This window comes from Mastigoproctus giganteus, chromosome 10 (assembly GCF_048544385.1).
Source record: "Mastigoproctus giganteus isolate SK-2022 chromosome 10, ASM4854438v1, whole genome shotgun sequence".
Classification (NCBI taxonomy): domain Eukaryota; kingdom Metazoa; phylum Arthropoda; class Arachnida; order Uropygi; family Thelyphonidae; genus Mastigoproctus; species Mastigoproctus giganteus.
The window spans coordinates 34,394,766-34,413,838 of NC_143584.1; the positions used below are offsets into that span (position 1 = coordinate 34,394,766).

At 38.0% G+C, this 19,073-nt stretch overlaps 1 protein-coding gene across 1 annotated transcript in view; it reads right to left on the bottom strand.

Moving 5' to 3' along the window:
- Nucleotides 1-19,073, bottom strand: part of LOC150078964 (secreted frizzled-related protein 5-like) — a 158,894-nt gene that overhangs the window by 47,802 nt on the left and 92,019 nt on the right. The window contains exon 2 of the mRNA XM_090382622.1: nucleotides 2,643-2,720. Within this exon, the coding sequence (XP_090238748.1) occupies nucleotides 2,643-2,720 (78 nt within the window). The remainder of the gene's footprint in view (nucleotides 1-2,642; nucleotides 2,721-19,073) is intronic.

The following is a 19,073-nucleotide window of genomic DNA, read 5'->3' on the forward strand; positions in this document are numbered from 1 at the left end:
TGTCTTCCGTTGCTTTCTTAGGGTTCAAAATACACTACCCTCCAAAAAGTATCCAAACACACTTGTCTGGATACCTTTTGGAGGCTTCCTGGGTATGCTCTTCACCAACGAACGATATATTAATGCGGCTATATTCCTCCATTCTTCCTGTAGAACAGTGACCAGTTCAGTTAACCATGGTCCTCTGTTAAGTATAGCAATTTTGCTACTTCTTACGCTTTTGGAGAGAGAGAGATTTGGACCCTAGGCCTGTCAATGACTGGGGAAAATTTGAAAGACCGCTTCAATAGACAAATAATAATTTGTTTGATGTCTTTCAGGGATGTCTGGCAAGATTGTTGTCCTACCTCCCGAGTAGCTCACTCCATGTACCCTCTCCACACCTGGAGTGAGCTTCTTCCATCCTGTGAGTTGCTAGACGGTGGCAGTACCGTCACACTTCCATTGCACGACAACATCATCGACGGTTGACTTTGTATGGTGTAGTCTGTCAGCAATTTCATGAATCGACAAGACAGCAATGTGACATCCGACAATAACACACACCGCGAAGTCAGTGCGAAGGCTCTGTCTTACGCACCACGAGGAGAACACCTAACTTGTGTGGTTCGTACGGCTTCCTTATATATCAATCTGAGCCACTTGTTTATCCGGAAAGATCGAATGTGCTATGAAAACAGGGGTGTCCTAATATCGAGGGTAGTATATCAGTATATTTTAACATGGGAACGTGAATTTAAAGATTTCAAAATCTCTTGGAAGATAATTTTAAGATTTTTCTGGGCGATTTCACTGATATAAACATAATTCCATGACTTGCTATTTTGTTTAAAATTCTTAACATAACATGTTTGATATATAATAGTTTTACATTTCATTATATTGAAAATGTTACGTTGATAACTTTCTGTTGCCTGCATTGGAATTCTTATTTTAAAAAATAGTGCCAAATAAACGGAGGAGGTGTGTAGTGAACATCGATTATTATTTATTCTTTTGTTAATACGAGATCTGAACAGTGTTCGCTGATTTTAAATACTAGTCTGCATTGGAGTTAGGGTTATTCATAACCTGACTGCATGCACATCGACCAAACAGGGATCTGTTATCCCTGGTGTAAGAGTCTGATGAAAGGAAGCCACAGAACACTTTCCCACTAATATTTCCTATTGAATAGCATGCATTTTTTTATTCTGCATTATAAAATAAGATGATGTCGTCATATCTATCTCCAGTCCTTGAGTTATCTCTACGGTGTAATGTAGCAGTCCTCAGACAAAAGCAAAAACAACTGCCGTAGACTGCAGTTTCTATTTATTAATGTCTAGCATTGTAATTAAGAAACTGGTCTTTTGAGGGTTGACGGCATATCCAATGAAGCCTCGCTCGTATTTCATACAATGGATGGTTGTTTGAAATATATAATGACACTTGAAGTCGTAGCTTCAGTTGCAGCTACTGCTGACATATGGTTATCTACTCACGGGTATCACTTGCTCTCGTGTAGTGGTTGTAATCCTTTCTTTTATCTAATGAAAATGCTGTTCTTTACTAGTTTTTGAGAGCTAAACTTTGCTTATTTCAATTTGCGCATTCAGGCAAGAATCATTTTAGATGATATTAATTACAATTAATAATAAGGATCGAGGAAAATTATTTTGAAAAATGTATCATCTGTAACTAACCTTAAATCAATTCATCCAGGCTTTGCCGTACCAATCTCTCATTAAAAAAAAAAACAAACAAAACCTCTTTCTTTGGTGAGATTGTTATTGGTGCCAAAGCAGGAGTTCATGCAGGTGCCTGATCCAATGACTTGTCTGTTATATCTGCCCATTCCTCAATTGATTGTTATACCTGCCAATTCGTCGATTGGGAATACGACGATCTTAGGCGTATTTAGTTGAACTTGAAACTACACCTAGCGTTGATTGTCTGAGCGATGGAGAAGAGACATTGCTGGTCAATACAAAGGTCAGGACTTTTGGGCATTTTGCACAGGAAATTTTTCATAGAAGATGGATATTAGTAGAATATAAGGAGGAAATGATAAAGCAAAATTAACTGTTCTCAGAACGGTACTGCTTTCTGAATTAATTACACGTCAAGTAATGTGTAATAATCCTTTCTGGAAAATGGGGAGTCGTTCTGTTCACCAGAAAAAAAAATATAACATAGGATTCAAAGGGAGTTGCTATCTTTCTGAAAGTAAATCGGAATGATTTGACTAAAAAGTGGACAACTTGTCTCACAGCAGTGAAGGGACCTCCTCAAATAGTTGACCAAGGCCTGGATAGAAAATGGGTCTCCTGCAGCGAAGTAGATCGTAGGTCGCTGCGATGAGCCACGGTTGTAGGTGTAATGCACATGTAGGATTTGGTGCTGGTTGCTATTGATTTGTGCTATAATCAAATTTGTGCTATTGAGTTGCTATAATCAAATTTGTGCTATTGAGTTGCTATAATCAAAACTTTGATTATAATTTTTTTTTTGTTTAGTTTTGAGACTATGCATAAGAAGAGTTCTCCTCACCAAGGTGATAATAAAATAGTTTAACTGATAATAGTCGATAATAATTAGTTGATAACAATTTAATTCCCTTTAATATATAAATAATGCAAAATAGAATAAAAAAAACTTACCGAACTCAGATCGACAATAGTTATCAATAATGTTTTCATAAGTATCTGGCTGGTGGCATGCCGTACAAGGTCCAGAATCTGCAAAAATTAAAAATAGTTAAATAAAAATAATAACAATAATAAATTAAATAATTAAAAACAAATACTGTACATGAATAAAATAAGATAAACGTAGATCGTTGGGTAATAAAATGACACTCTTAGTCAAAGCTGAGGTCCTTGTGTAAGGCGACATGCCAGAGATCAGCTTGGAGGATTAATGCGTAATTTTGTGAATGCATTGAACGTATCGTCTCTACGCGTAAAACAGCAGTCGCTTTGAGTTTTAGAACAGCTTGAGGATAACCTTCCCACTGCTTCTCACGGTCGAATAAATTCACCTCTTGAATTTCTTCGGGCATGGTGATGGCTGATGTTTCCACTGGTGCTGTGTACGCATGCTTGCTCTCTATTAAAGCTCTCTTGCTATCTTGATTAAAAATGCCTGCACCTTGTCACTATGTATTCCACGAAGTCATTTCCTCCTTCTTTATATCGTGTTGGTTAAGTGCTGTAGATATATTTCCATTCGCAAAAGTTTTATTCATCGTTAACACCACTGGGACATAAAAAAGTGAAATATTCTTGTCTATACTCTGGCACGACCACCAGGGTCAGGAGTTTACAATAAATCATGAATACAATCGTTAATCTATTTAGCAGTCACGGGCTTTAACGACGGTATACTCAAAGAGCGTGTGCTACTGTACTCCTGCCCCTGACCACTCAGCTATATCACATACGAAAGTAACTACAGTATGTGAGAGGGTAAGAGTTTATAAGTACATTGGTGTGCAAAACTTAAGGACCAGTCAGGTTTTCACCTGTAGCTTCTCATAGGAGTGGTCTTGATACGGGAAAAGCATACCAAAGGAACCTCGTAAGGTACAGAAATGATGAAGGAAACAACACCGACACAACAACGGAAACAAAACCGTGCAGAGAGACTTTATTAAAAAATGGCAACATAGCACTGGCTGCCATGATACAGATGCATTACTGCCAAAGATGGAACAAAGGGAAGAGGTGATCCTCAGTAGGAGATATGGCCACCCCTAATATCAATGCCGGCTTTGTACCGCCTGTCCATACTTAGAACAATGTTATTGAGAAGTTCTTGCGGTAACATCGCCCATTCCTCTGTCAGCGCCATCTTCAGCTGGTGAACATTTTCTGGTGGGTGTGGACGTGCCGCTAGGCGTCTTTCCGGAGCGCCCCATGTGGGTTCGATGGGATTTAGATCGAGGGGAACGGGCAGACCAATCCATATGAACAATGTCCTCACTTTCCAAAAACATATCAACAGCTGCATTGCGATGGGGTGTGACGTTATAATCCATAAACACGAACTCGGGGCCAATGGCACCTCGGAATAGACGCACATGGGGAAGGATTACCTCAGTACAGTAGCGTGCACCGGTTACAGTACCGCCTTCCAGTATGTGGAGTTGTGTACGTCCATCCAAGATAACGCCTCCCCAGACGAGAACACCTCGACCGCCATATCGGGGTGATACTGTGTGCCAACCTCTCGCCAGATTAGCTGACGTCCAGAATCGCTGCTGAGACTGAATCTACTCTCATCAGTAAAGAGTAGCTTACCCCATTGCGCTGCTGTCCAGTCCTTGTGTTCGATGCACCACTGTAAACGGTGTCTCCGATGGGCAGGTGTTAAAGGGACGCAGCGTATTGGCCGTCGGGCAAACAGTCCACTTTTGTGGAGTCACTTGGCCACAGTAAACCGCGATATCCTGCGTCCCGTGCAGCTGGTTTGCATTGGATCCCGCTGTCTGGTGTCGGTCCCTCTTAGCTTGTAGGAGTATATCGCGGTCATCATTGGGCGTTGTTTTTCGTGGACGACCACCACTGGTCCTTCGAACAGCTGTACCTGTCGTTCTGAAGGCCGACCACGCACGTGAGACGATACGGAACTCTGCAGCCACACTCCTCGCACTTCGACCTTCCTCCAGCTTCCCAATTATTCGACCCCGGGTAAAGTCATCCAGATGTTGTCTACTGGCCATTTCGTTGTCTGTAGTACTGTATGAAACCAATCGAACGTCTGTAACAATCGTGCTCACCATTCTGTAATTTGCACATAGCTGCTGAACTGCTGCTTTTATCTGTTTATGTGAGCTCTCTCATCACGATTCAAATTTTTGCACGTGCACCAGCTTTCTACTGAACGGCCACAGTTACGCAAATCGCCAGGCTGTTTCGTTTGATTTTATGGTTGTAACCTTTAGAAACAGTGTTGGTCCTTAAGTTTTGCACACCAGCGTATTTGAGTGGGTAAGAGATATATTACAATGATAATAACATTTAGCAATGACAATGATTGCAGTAGTAAGTTATTGATCACCTATTGAACATCATGAAAAAATGAGAGGTTATTTAAAAAATATATATATGAATTTGCATCTGCAGTGCCCTATGGGGTAGGATCTAAAGAGAATCACTTGTGTGAAGTTGAAGCACACCACTTGTACGTAGTCATTGGTCCGAGATGGGTGTCTGAATTCGCATCATGCTGGCTGATTTGAGGCGGTAGGCTGGAAGAGTTGTTGACTAGTAAGCTTTCTCCACACATATCGGGTCACAATCAACTCGGAGCTGGTTAAAGGAGTCGAGCATGTTGTGTGGGAACAGCTTCCGGTTCCGCAGTAACAATTAACCCATTCATATCCCGTTGGCGTGACATACAGTGGTCAACGTATACCTTTTTTCGGTTAATTTCTGCTAGAGAGAGACGCCCTCTATTGTAAGAAAATTAATTACACTGCATTGCTCTAAATTGGCTGCATCTGCCACTATGAACCTCTTGTTGTCTTTGCTGCTGTACGTCATTCCCCACACCCATAGGACAGTCTACGTGGCTGTAGAAATATTGGTAATATTCCCTAAAGTTATACCCATATCTCGTTTTCATGTGATTCATCATCTCGAAATTAACACTCAAGCATTACACTTACGGTATGATAAATGCAACTAGCCTAGGTGAACAGAAAGTGGATATGGAAGAGCCCAAATATATTAACAACTAATGTTAGGCACATGTGCATTAAGCGTCTAGTGTCAATGTTAGGCACATGTGCATTAAGCGTCTATAGTCTTCAGTATAACCGTCGGTCCGTTTGCGTGTTACAACTCGGCTCCCAGTGCACTGAATTTTATGATTAGTTCATTTTTTAAACAGATTTTCCTGGCCATCCCAAATTTCATTAAAATGGGATAAATAGAAACTGAAAAAGTGGCTTAGAGGGGAACAGGCATTCTGTGTGTCATCAGACACTCAGTCTAAAAACATTGATGGATCCAGTATCTTTCTACGTCAGAAGATTTAGAAGTCCGGTTGGCCCACTTCCCTAAAATCCACTCATGCACACCTTCTCGATGGTAAGCCCTGTTATGTTACTTAGGTGGCAACGAACGTGTAGAGTGGTTCTCTTCAAGACGCCTGGTCAGCGTGAAGAGGAAATGACCAAACCCTCCAGCTCATGACAGCACGACGAAACAAATGACCCTCAGTCCCCAGCGGCTTTCATTCCCCCTCTTACGGCAGCGAGAGGATCAGAGTGGAAGCAGAGGGTGCTGAGAACCTCTGGGTACGACCAGGCTGCCATGCACGGAAACTAAACTTGGCCTGTTACAACGTAAGATCGTTCATCGGTGAAGATAGGATATTAAAGCTGGAAAAGGAATTAGAAAATGTGAATTGGAATATCATCGGTTTGGCTGAAACAAGAAATAGAAATGAATCACTTATACGTTTTTCGCTCCTTTCAATGGAAACATTGAAAGGAGCGAAAGTGGAGTTGGCTTTCTGGTCCATAAAGATATAAAAAACAACATTTTGGAATTCAAAAGTACATCACCAAGGGTGTCAAGACTCACGATTTCAAAGAGGTACAAGCTAAAGGTTATAATGGTTTATGCACCAACATCGAGCCATGATGATGAGGTTCGAGAAATGTACACCGAAATCGAGTCTTCTAGATGAGCAGAAAACCCACTATACTATCATTAAAGGAGAGACTTCAGTGCTAAGGTTGGAAAGAGACAAAACAACACAAGAAAGAGGAACTATAGGAAATTTTGGAATTGGTGAAAGAAATGAAACAGGTGAAAGACTTGTGGAATTTGCAGAATCTCGAGGAATGTCAGTAATGAACACTTCTTTCAAGAAAAGGGTGAACAGAAAGTGGATATGGAAGAGCCCAAATATATTAACAACTAATTAACAACTTCATCCTCACTAACAGAAGATATATTGTGAATGATGTTACCGTCCTGAACAAGGTAAATGTTGGAAGTGATCACAGAATGTGAAGATGCATTGATATAGATGTAAGAAAATAAAGTAAAAAAATTACCCGAGTAAATAATACAAAGGTCTTTGAGATAACAGAAGAGGAGAAAAAGCAATATGTACTGGAACTTAAGAACACGTTTGAGCCTTCTGCAGCCTGTTCAGGACCAGAATATCGACGAGAAATACTACAACCTTCTGAAAGTGACAAAGCCCAAGAAACCTATCGGTAAAAAGAAATCCAAAGAAGAAAAAATTAGTCAAGAAACATTTGTCATGATGAACTGAAGACGACAAATGAAGAGCAAGAAAAACACTGACAAGGAGAAAATTGAGTATACTCAGTTATGCAAAGCCATTAGAAAGAGATTCAGAGAGGACATAAGAAGATTTAACACAAGAAAAGTAGAACACGCATTAAGGGAAAATAAAGGAATTAAATCAGCAGCCATGAGCAGTAATACAGAAAGACAAATGATACTGAAACTGAAGAATATTGATGGTGTACAGTACTTATAAATAGCAGTGAAGACATAATTCAAATAGCAGAAGACTACTATAGAGAATTATACGAGAAGCGAGGGTATGATGCCAGCAGTGGGGAAGATGGATCACAAATTAGTAACACATGACACCCGATATCCTTCTTGATGAGGAAGAACATGCGTTGAAGTAAATGAAGAATCAGAAAGCCCCAGAGGAAGATGAAGTTACCGTAGAGTTCTTAAATGGACGAAGAGACATGACACAGAAACTAGCAAGACTCATCACACAGTGCATTAGAAAAGGCGTGACACCTCAGGAGTGGAAAAATGCAATCATAGTTTTCTGCATAAGGAAGGAGATAAATCAGAAATTGGAAATTATAGACCAATTAGCTTGTTATCCCACATCTATAAGTTGATCACAAGGGTCATTACTAACAGATTAGAAAGAATACTTGATGAGAATCAAGTTTTCTTTCAGGAACTATGGATCACCTTCTCGTAATATCACAGCTAATGGAGAAAGCAAATGAAAATAAAAAAACACCATTGAATATATTTGTGGATTATGAAAAGGCATTTGACTTCATGTTTCGGGCACTGGATAGACAAATCATGGATACCCCATATATTATGATCTTGAAGAAAGTATATGAGAACGCTACCTCCTTTATTAGACTAGACAAAGACAGTAGCAAATTTGGAATTGGTGAAAATAGTGAGAAAATAGGAGACACAATATCTCCGAAGTTGTTTACTGCTGCCCTTGAGGAAGATTTCAGAAAATTAGACTGGTCGCAGAAAGGAGTCAATGTGAATGGAGAGGACCTAAACCATTTACGATTTGCAGATGACATTGTGATCATAAACTATGATTCCAAAGAATTAGAGGAAAATCTTAATCAGCTATGCAGTGTTAGTAAGGATTTCGAAATAAAGATGAATATGGCTAAAAGAAAAGTAATGATGAACAAGTATGCTGTAGAAAGGAATATAATCATTGAAGGAGAAGTAATTGAAAAGGTGGATTCATATACTTATCTGGGACAAGTCATTAGCCGTAATAATGATAAATGGCAGGAAGTCAAGAAAAGAATAAATTTTGGATGGATATCATTCAGGAAATATAGTCTCATACTGAGGAGCAATATTCCAATTTGTGTGAAACGTAAAATAATGAACCAAAGTATACTCCTCACCATGACTTTGGAAGTGAAACTTGGGCACTCACCAAAAGAATGTAAGAGAAGCTGAGAACTACACAGCGAAGAATAGAACGAATTATATTAGAATCAGACTGTTAGATAAAAAGCGAAACACGTGGATTAGGAAGCAAACACAAATAAAGGACATTCTTACCAAAACCAAAGAACTGAAATGGTCTTGGGCAGGACACATAGCTCGAAGACATGATGACAGATGGACTAAGAAAATAACAGAATGGTACCCAAGAGGAGCTAGAAGAAAACTTGGAAAACAATGACGGAGATGTAGAGATGAAATTCACGAGTTCGTGGGTAGTAAATGGATGGCCATTGCACAAAACAGAAGGAACTGGAAAGTTGCTGGAGAGGCCTTCATCCTGCAGTGGATTGAAAATGACTGAAGATGATGAAAATAATTATTTCCTGATTTCATACATAACTCGTAGAACATTGCTTCCCAAAGTTGTGGTCCACGGAACTTATGACAGTAAGACAGTTTTTTGCGGTAGGCAACAATCCGATTAACAGTGGTGAGAAATAAAAGTATGTCTATAACAACTAAATATCTACATACATGTTAAGAATGAATGCATATCATTGTATTTAAAAACATATTTTAAATTAGTAATTAATATTCTTAATACTATTAATATTCCTCAAATATAAAATTGGTCCGTGGTTTCACTTCACTTCATATAGAAGTGATTCACATTTCAAAAAGAGGTTGGGAAACACTATATATTGTGTATTGTAGCTGAAGCATCCAATACAGTATTTATGCTTCCCCCCCCACCTTCCTTGTGCTCATTAGAGGAGTAAATGGGCAGATGGAGGATGTGCAGAAGAAAAAAAAAAAAGTCTCGGTTCGTGCATTACAACTGGAGGAGTTCACTCTTTTTGTTATCAGTTTATTAAACATATAAGTCATGAATTCTTTGCATTTTCTTATATTAATCACAGCATAAACACAAAATACACTGAGTTGACCATGCCAACTGGATGCACTGTTGGTGTTCGGTAGACCTGATGTGGTTGGTTTTTTTTTTTTTTTTTTTAGGAGTATTAGCAACTAAGGCCATATTACTCCGGGGATATGCGGATCCTTTCCGCATCCTCCGTATTTGGTGGTCACAGGCTCGAACCCTGGTCTAATCAAGGAGCGTGTGCTACGCACCGCTGCTCCTGCCCAACTGGCTACGGAGGCGCCCTTGATGTGGTGGTGTTATGGTTTGGGAACTGTTTTCGTGGCATACCCTGGGTCCTCTGAACACTGGTAATCAATGGCTTGATGGGAACGCTAACCTCTCTATAGTCGGCGACCAAGTACCCCCCACCCCCCCATCATGATGACAGTGTATCCAGATAACTCCGGCGTCTACCAACAAGACAAGGCTTCATGCCACTGGGTCCGGCAGTTGTTAACTGGTTTCAGGAACATGACAGTCAATTCTCCGTCCTCCCATGGCTGCCCAACTCACTCGATCTCTATCCAATTGAGCATGTTTTGGACCTGCTGGAAAAGGACATTCTATGCTACGACCATCGACCTGACAATGTGTGAGTATTACTGGACACATTGTGCAACTCATGAGTAGCACTACGAGTACGAGTAGCACTCGTACCATAGGAGGACGCCCTACACTTGGAATAAAATCTTGGCTAAACCAATCCAAAAAACATTTGGAATTCATCTAAGATTTTTCTGTCCTTTGTATTTTACTGGTAGGCACTTTACACCTTTAAAGCATCTTGGATTTCCCATTCACCAACAATTGTAAAACATGCTGTCCACTTGCATTTGCACATACTATAAATGTAACACTCTGTTTGTTAGCTTATAAATCAGGAGCACCCATTTCGCGTCGTGATGCAAGTGATTTAGGAGGGAGTGCCTTCCAATTAAGGACCAGTTTCATCTGCATTGTAAACTTCTTCCTCGGAGAAACTTTCTTTCTCCGCCCTTTTCAGAAAAGACTCTTTAAAAGCTTCTGCTTACTAGACATCACCCGATAAAGCTTCTTGAATTTCAAGCTGCTTTATATCGTGGCGAGATTTGAAAATTTTCAGCCATCCTGTACTGGCTTTAAATTCAGATGGGCTTTTAAACTTTTGATTCAATTGTAACCCTTTTTCTCATAAGAGGTCCAGAAATAGGTTTGCCCTGACTTCTCTTTTGCAGAAACCATAAATAAACAGCGCCTTCTGATTTCTCATCACTAGCCTTTTTCACAGTTTTCATTTTTTTAGAGCCATCCTCATTGTCCAACTTTAAAGCAAACTTCAAACTTTCATTTTTTCTGCTCTTGATGTCAGATATGGTTGCTTTATCAACGTTAAAAATTTTAGCAATATATACATCGGTTTCGCCCTGTTCCAGTATCTTAATAATTGTTATCTTGTCTTCTCTTGACAACGCATTGCGGTTTTCTTTTGCCTGTAGACGCCAATATTAACACAAAGGGGCAGCAGTATTAAAATTAAAAAGCAAAATGACACAATATTTCACTTGGAAATAGCCACGAACAAAACTCGAACATTGATTGATTAGAAACAAAACGCCTGAAATAACCTCACACTGTAGTGGCTCTCAATAGACTGAGTGAAAGCTACAACAGGTACAACAGATAATTACGCATCAAGGTCACGGAACACTGTCTGGGTCACGGAACACTTTCAACTCCTGTAATGACAAATTAAGATTATTTTTTTGCTATATTGTTTTATATCTTCGAATAAATAATCGGAAACGAATGCATTAAATGGACATATGCACAAGTACCACCTTTGAGGCGAAAGTAATCATACAGCGAATAATTTGGGAATCTGAGATGAGCAGTAGTTGAATCAACCGATAACTGAGATTCAGTCAGAAAAAGTACATGGGGTTTGGCAGATGGTTAAAGTTTGCCCTCACTCTACAGTATAACACCGTATTTGCCACTATTTCAGAATTTTTTCAATTCTTGTAGAGCATTTGTTTCAGTTTAAGGCTCATAGTAAGAGCAGGTATTTACCATACTCTAGACCAGGGCCCGTCAAACTACGGCCCGCGGGACAAATCCGGCTCTTTGCCTATTTTTGTACGACTCGCGAGCTAAGGATGGTTTTTACATTTTTAAATGGTTGAAAAAAATCAAAAGAAGAATAATATTTCGTGACAACGTGAAAAAAATAAGTGAAATTTAAATTTCAGTGTCCATGAATAAAGTTTTTTTGGCACACAGCCACGTTCTTATACGTATTGTCTATGGCTGCTTTCGCGCTACAACGGAAAAGTTGAATAGTTTCGACACAGACCGTATATGGCGCACTCATTGCTTCGGTGCTCGGTGCACTATTCGAAGTGACTGGATGGCTTTGAAAATTAGCTTTTGCTGCAGACTTGATCATGTATCTTAATGAATTCAACCTAAAATAACAAGGCAAAACAGCGTTTATATGCGAAACTTATACTGCTGTAAAGTCATTTCGACGACAATTAACGTTTCTTGAATCACAAGTAATGTTAAGCTACTTTATACACTTTTCGTGCTGCCAAAAGTTAAAACAAGAAGCGAGATTTCCATTCCCATAGAAATTTGCAGAGGACATATTTTCAAACTACAGTTTCAGCAGCGTTTTTCGAACTTCGATGCAAGTGCAAAAGAAATTAGCATATTTTAAAATCCATTTAACTGCAGTTGAGGAGCTTCCACCTAACTTCAATTGGAAATGATTAATCTGTAATGTAATGACATACTGAAAGGCAAATATCAAGAGAAGAATCTAATAGAATTTTATAACTGCCTTCCAAGCGATGAAAATGCTCAATTGAAATCATACGCTCGTGGATTGATATCAGTATTTGGCACCTATCTGTGTGAAAAGACATTTTCAAAGATGAAATACATAAAATTTCATTACAGATCAGCATTAACAGATGACCATTTGCAATCGATTTTGATGATAGGGAACACTAACTTTGAACCCCAATTCTTTGGGGTTCAAAGTTAGTGAGAAGAATGGAATTCTTTGAACCCCCCAAAGAATTCCATTCTTCTCATTAGTAGACCTGTATTCCAAAAAAATTGTACTCAATTATTATAATTATATTTTGAATTTCGTCAATAAAAAATTTGTGGAGATTTGTTTTCTCTCTTATTACATAAGTACCTATATAATATCTTCGATTTTGCCTCTTGGCCCGCAAAACCTAAAATATTTACTATCTGGCCCTTTAGAGAAAAAGTTTGTCGACCCTTGCTCTAGACAGTTTTGAGATCGTAATAATTTTAGATTTTGCATATTTAGAGATTGAAGCACGCTAAAGCATCAGGAGTTCCAAACCTAGTTGATTTAATATATCCAGCTCCTTGACATAACGTGGCCTCGACAATGCCCCCCCCTCCGCATAACACTATTTGGACTCCCTCCAGTCGCTATCTGGCAGAATTGAGGCAGTGAGCTTGTACACTGGCCGATCCGAATGCCTCCTACAGAGTTATCAATAGGGTCGGTCTGGTGAATTATGGATGCTGCGAACACCGTTTTAGAACTGTACCTTGAGAAATACAAGGAAGACTGGATTTCGCCATGATGCCCATCATGACCTCAAAAGACATCAGTCATACTGCATGGTGGAAGAGCTGGGGATTGCCGGAGATTTGCTCTGGAGACTGAACATGGGTTTCACCACTTGAAGCCACTAATAAGCAAATTGGTGGTATTATCAGTTGATGAGAGTCATATATCACCTAATATTGCCTGGTGATACAGAGGGGTAGCATTCCTCTGTGTCCTGTGGATACCACTGATTTGCTAGGTGCAGTGTTTCACACTAGTGGGTATATTCAAGGTTACTAACAATCCCACAATCATGAAGGTGCAAGCAGAGGATTTGGTTGTCGCAGGACGACCGGACTTCAACGACAATCGCTCCACTTGACTCACGAGTGTCACCGAATAACATTTCCATCATCATTTTAGATTCTCATGTAGCTGAGAGAATGTCTGTGACAAACTGAGAGATAACTCTCATAACTGAGAGAATGTCTCAGAGAATGTCTGTGACAAACTTCAAAGACCATATATTCTGTTAGTCTGTTTTATAGGATAAAAAATCCGAATTGTGAGAAGTGAAAAAACCCTAGATCTCCTCCCAAGCTAAATTCTCTTTAAAAGTTTCTTCAGTCACTTCACGGAAATGAAACTCAGACCTTTGCAACCTGGGGACGAGTGGTATTTTTTAGTTTATTTAATTTTAGCTTTTAAAAAAATAATATCTCTAATAATGAAGATGATTTTCTTTTTTCTGGTCACATATTAATGTAAAAACTTTTACATTAATAAGTACAGTGCAAGCTCTTTGCGCCTTTTCTTATTATCTTTGTATTTTTGATGATACAGGTCTTAAAGTAATCAATTTTTAGCGCAACAGTGACCTATACATGGATTATTGAAATTAATCTGACATTTTTGCGTCATAATAAATTTAAGATAAATTTTTCAACTATTTTTAAAATAGTTGAAAAGTTATTGTTTTCTTGATAAAGAAACTGGACTTCGTTGTTCATCTGAAGATAATTAACGTGCTAAATACAAGAGGGATACTTCAAAATACTATCATTAATTTATTAACAACAAAGCTGTTGACAGTTCAAATCATTTGTCAACTGCTCTAAAGCATTAGTTATAGCTTTTTATGCCAGTATCATGACGTTTTCGCTTCGTGTAGACATTAAAAACGGGCACAAACCGTAATGTAAGATGAATTCTTAGAATATAGTCTCCTTCAAATGATTACAAATTAGAGTTCTCCTTCTGTACATATAAAAAAAGACTACTATAACACGTCTTGAAATGACAGCTGCATTTGGAGGTCGACAACATATCATTATCCTTGCATGTGCTAATTTTCGGAGACATTAATCCCATCATTAGCGGGCTCTAAAGTGCACTAGGCACGTTATTAACAGCATTGACTTCACCACAGAATTTTATATGCTGGTTATATTAAACTAGGAAATAATGTACAGTATTTATTTTGATAGATAAACATATTTAAGTAAAGGGTGATAAGGTTATAAAAGTATTCCTAACAAGAGATATGCATTTCTTTAGGGGGGAAAAAGTTTTAAAATCGAATAGAATGATTAAATGACGTCCTGTGTCCTGTCTGAGAGTTAAATTCGAATGTACCTTTATAACACAGCAGTTGATGCACATTGAAATATTATTTGCAGAGATATTCATTCGAATTTATTATTTTTTGCATTTTATATTAATCAGACGTGTTGAAAATAATCCGTTACTAATGCATCTACAGTTGAACTCAAATCCGCCAAGATTGCCGAATTTGGTTAGTTCATCTTGCAAGATCTTGGAATTTTCCATATTTCGAGTGGTTATGTAGTCGTTAAAATAAAATAAAAATAAAAGAGAAAAATATACCGCAGTTTATTGTATAGAGGGCAATACAAATGTATCCAATATTGAGAAAAAGATAACGTATAGTACTGGATATGGAAAAATATTATACTGTACAGTACAGTGAAAATATAATTATTTCCCCTTCCAGAGTACAACAGAACCTTGAAAACCGGAATTTTCTAAAATCCTGAACTTTTTGAATATTTCTCCGAAGGTAGTCAGCAGTGGAACCTTATAAATCCGTACAAAGAGAGAGGGAAAATAGGTTTTCCAGATTTAAAAAAGCACTGGAGGTGCCATATTTATGCATTACGATGATAATTTCGAAACACCACAATGACATGTTGTTAATTGGTGTTTCGAAATTTTCTATTCTATTTTCAACGTATAGAATCGTTCATTTTGCGAGACATTCAATACTAGTTCACAATTTAGTACTTACAGCAGTACTATGTACGAGTTTAGTACATGTTTAGTTTTCGTATTTAGTTTTTAAAGTGATTCGATTGCTGATATTCTATTAAAAAATATTGTACAATCCCGAAACCTCATGCTACAAGCAGCATTCGAACCCGCGACTTTTATTTCCGAGGCACGTATGTTGCCCGCTTGAGCAATCCGGTTGTACCGGTTAAAATTTAGCTTATTGCTGGCGACTATCCTTCTATGGGGATTGAGATGGTCCGAGATGCTGTATTATCTAATAAAAATAACGAATTACCCCTGAATTATCCTGTATGCATAACCTTAAAAAAACTGGAATTTTCAAAAACCCGGAACGTGCCATGACCTTTCCCCCTTCCCAAGGATGCTGGATTTATACACTCAGTGATTTGGTGTTCCTTGAATGAGTTTCGTCAGCCTCATGCTTCATGTACGATTCATGATATCCAAAAACTATGAGTTGTCTATCGCCAATTAAGTATCAGTAAGTCACTAATCTTGTTTGCGAATAGCAGCAGACATTCCCACGACCATCTTTTAACAAATTTTCCCAGTGGGTAGGAGCACAGTTAAAACTTCATGGCTCTGAGATGAAATCTCCACTCTGCGCGATCGTCTCTTATGCTCTGCTTGGGTGAATAACCAGCTCAAAAACTAAATATGATAATTATCTGCATTGAATGCCCAGTATTCTGAAAAGAGATGAAAAATGGGCGGTACGGATATGGATGGCTAGATTTTGGAGGTTCAGCTATATGCAGTATATAAAGGTTTGTTTCGGATGTTTGGCCATTATTCGAGTAAAAGTCGTTTACACAAGAACAGAAATCTGTATGCTTAATTAATACGGTGCGCTCCATGGCTTTTTGTCATAATTTTAGCGGGTGAATCCCGAGGTCATATTAAGTGAAAATTGTGTAAGCAACATGAGACCGATTCTCAGTGATCATGGAACCATAGGTATTTGAAATGTAACATCTTGTTTTGCTAAAAAAATAATAATAATAAATTGTAAGTGAAGGGTTACCAGAGCGTTAGCTTATACATCTTAAGTATAATCTGTGTGCAAATTATGTATTATTTATTAGTATCGTCTAGTTGGTTTGTAAGTTTTTCTGGACGAAAACATCCGAGTTTCCTGGAAAAATCCTTGCTACCTTCTCGCGAAAACTGAATAACTCTGCCACTATATGAAAAAAGCCCATAAAAGTTTCTCGCGTCATTGACAAAATTCAAACTGAGGCTTTTTTGCACGGTGCTGGAGGACAGTATTATAACCACTTGTGAAACTCAGGTGAGTCGCTGTATCGCAACGGAACGGAATATTCTGCTAATTTTATCCAACAAAGAATTCAAGAATATGCATTTTGGCAATGTTAATGTCAATGCCTCCATCCGGGATTGTCGGCAACGCTTTCAACAATGAAGAACCTCAGATCGATGAGTGTTTATTAATGTTCACCATTTTTTTTTTTTTTTTTAGAATGTGTCTCCTGTCTAGTGTAACAGCTGAACACGTAGATGTGGGTTCTGGGAAAATTACGGTTAAATTATGTAAATGTACAGTGTAATCATTTTACACGTTGATCAATGTACTGTACAATGTAACGTACAGTATATTGATCAAAGTGGATGATCACTGTACTGTACGCTGCAGTTTGTCCAATACCAAATGCTAATGATTCCAAATAACCATAGCTCGTTAAACGTTTACAGTTTGACCCATGTTCATTTTTCAGTAAGATGACCCCCTGAAGTTATGACATAAAGTTCAGGGACACCTCGTATATAAATGAAAGCAAGTTTTGGACGTTCGGGCATTTACTCCAGAAGGAAAGTCCGATCGATACCAAGTTTTTGGCGTATGCCTTGTTGGTCTCTGGAAGGTTTTAAGCTAATTCCAATTCCCTAACCGCCCAGTTTCCATACTACAGAATTTTTTTTATAAATTTCTAACAGCAGTTTTGTTTCTTTTCAAAATTTTAGACTTATTTAGAATAATTTAGGAAGTTTGTAGTAAATTCCATGTCGACAGATTAACCCATTTCCCTGTGCACTTGTATTCTCTTAAGAAATGCTTCTGTAAAAATTTTATCTCACGATTATCCATCACGTGAACATTAAATAGTTAATTTTGGTATAAAGGACTTCTTGACAGTGAGCAAGTTAGGTTAACTTACGCATTATATTTGATGCATGTTATATTATTAAATAAAATATAGGAGTTAAAAAATTCTTATATACTGTACTTATAAGAATCCTTTAACTCCTATACTTAATTAATGCAATACAATGTGCAATTACATAGCCTGTTCGTTTGATTCCCCCCCCCCCCAAAAGCATAACTATTAAGAAAACATAACTATTAAAGAAAAACATAACTATTACTAGAATTTAATCCTACATGGAAAGTACGATTTTGTTTTCTCTTTTTCACTTCAGGTGAAACTTCGAAGGCAGTCCTTTTGATTTGTTGCTGCTCACGCTCCAAAATTTAACTTAGAAAGGTATTGAACATGTATCAATGGCGTAATTCATCAAAAACCATCTTAGTTCATACGAGTGTGCCAATATCATTTTTGGATTAAAAGCACAGCTGTTCTATATTGGAAAAAGCTATCCTGAAACGGAGATGTACTAACTCTTTAACGATCTGTAACCTCTAATTTTTGCTGCGTACCAGGGGTAGTGTCAATATATTAATAAATTGTAGAATGCTTTATTTTGATAGCTAAATGTCTTCTAAAATAACACGAGAAAAATTGTTTGTCAATGTCTTATGCAGTTTCTAAAATTTAAGTTTTTATATTAGTAGATGTAGGAGGAATATGAAGAAGAAAGATATCCAGCAAATCGAGCATCATTCAATAATCAAATTTTTAGCCATATAGGACAGAAATGTTAAAGAAATCTACAAAGGAATTACTAGTGTTTTGGGAAGTATTACCCAGTTATGTTACTGTTGCAAAATGATCGGCAGAGTTCAACAGAGAGGACGAGTCTGGTCGGCCATCGGAAGCAGTCAATTCTGAAACGGCTGCCATCATTGAAGAAAAAAAATTTAGAAAACAGAAGAATTAAGATATTTGAACTTGAAAAAGTACTTAACATTTATCGAAATGTGTTAACAATAATACTTGAACATTTGGGAATATCCAAAGTTTGTTCAAGATGGATTCCCAGAAACCTTTCCATTCATGATAAACATCAAAGGGTAGAGTCACCAAAAGAGAATTTAAAATTAATTCTTGCTAATCCATATAGATTTTTTATCCCGTTTGGTGACGGGCGATGAAACCTGGCGGCATTTTTATGATCCTGAATCGAAATGAGAAAGCATATGCAGTGGCAGCACAAGGAATCAATCTCCAACCCGAAAAAGTTTCAAATCCAACCATCAACTGGAAAAATGTTGTCCTCAGTTTTTTGGAACTCAAAAGAATTGTTAATTGATTACCTTGCGTCTAAAACCACAATAACAGGGGAATATTGTGAGCATTATGCCAAAATTAAACGCTTGCATTTGGAAAACAAAGCGAGG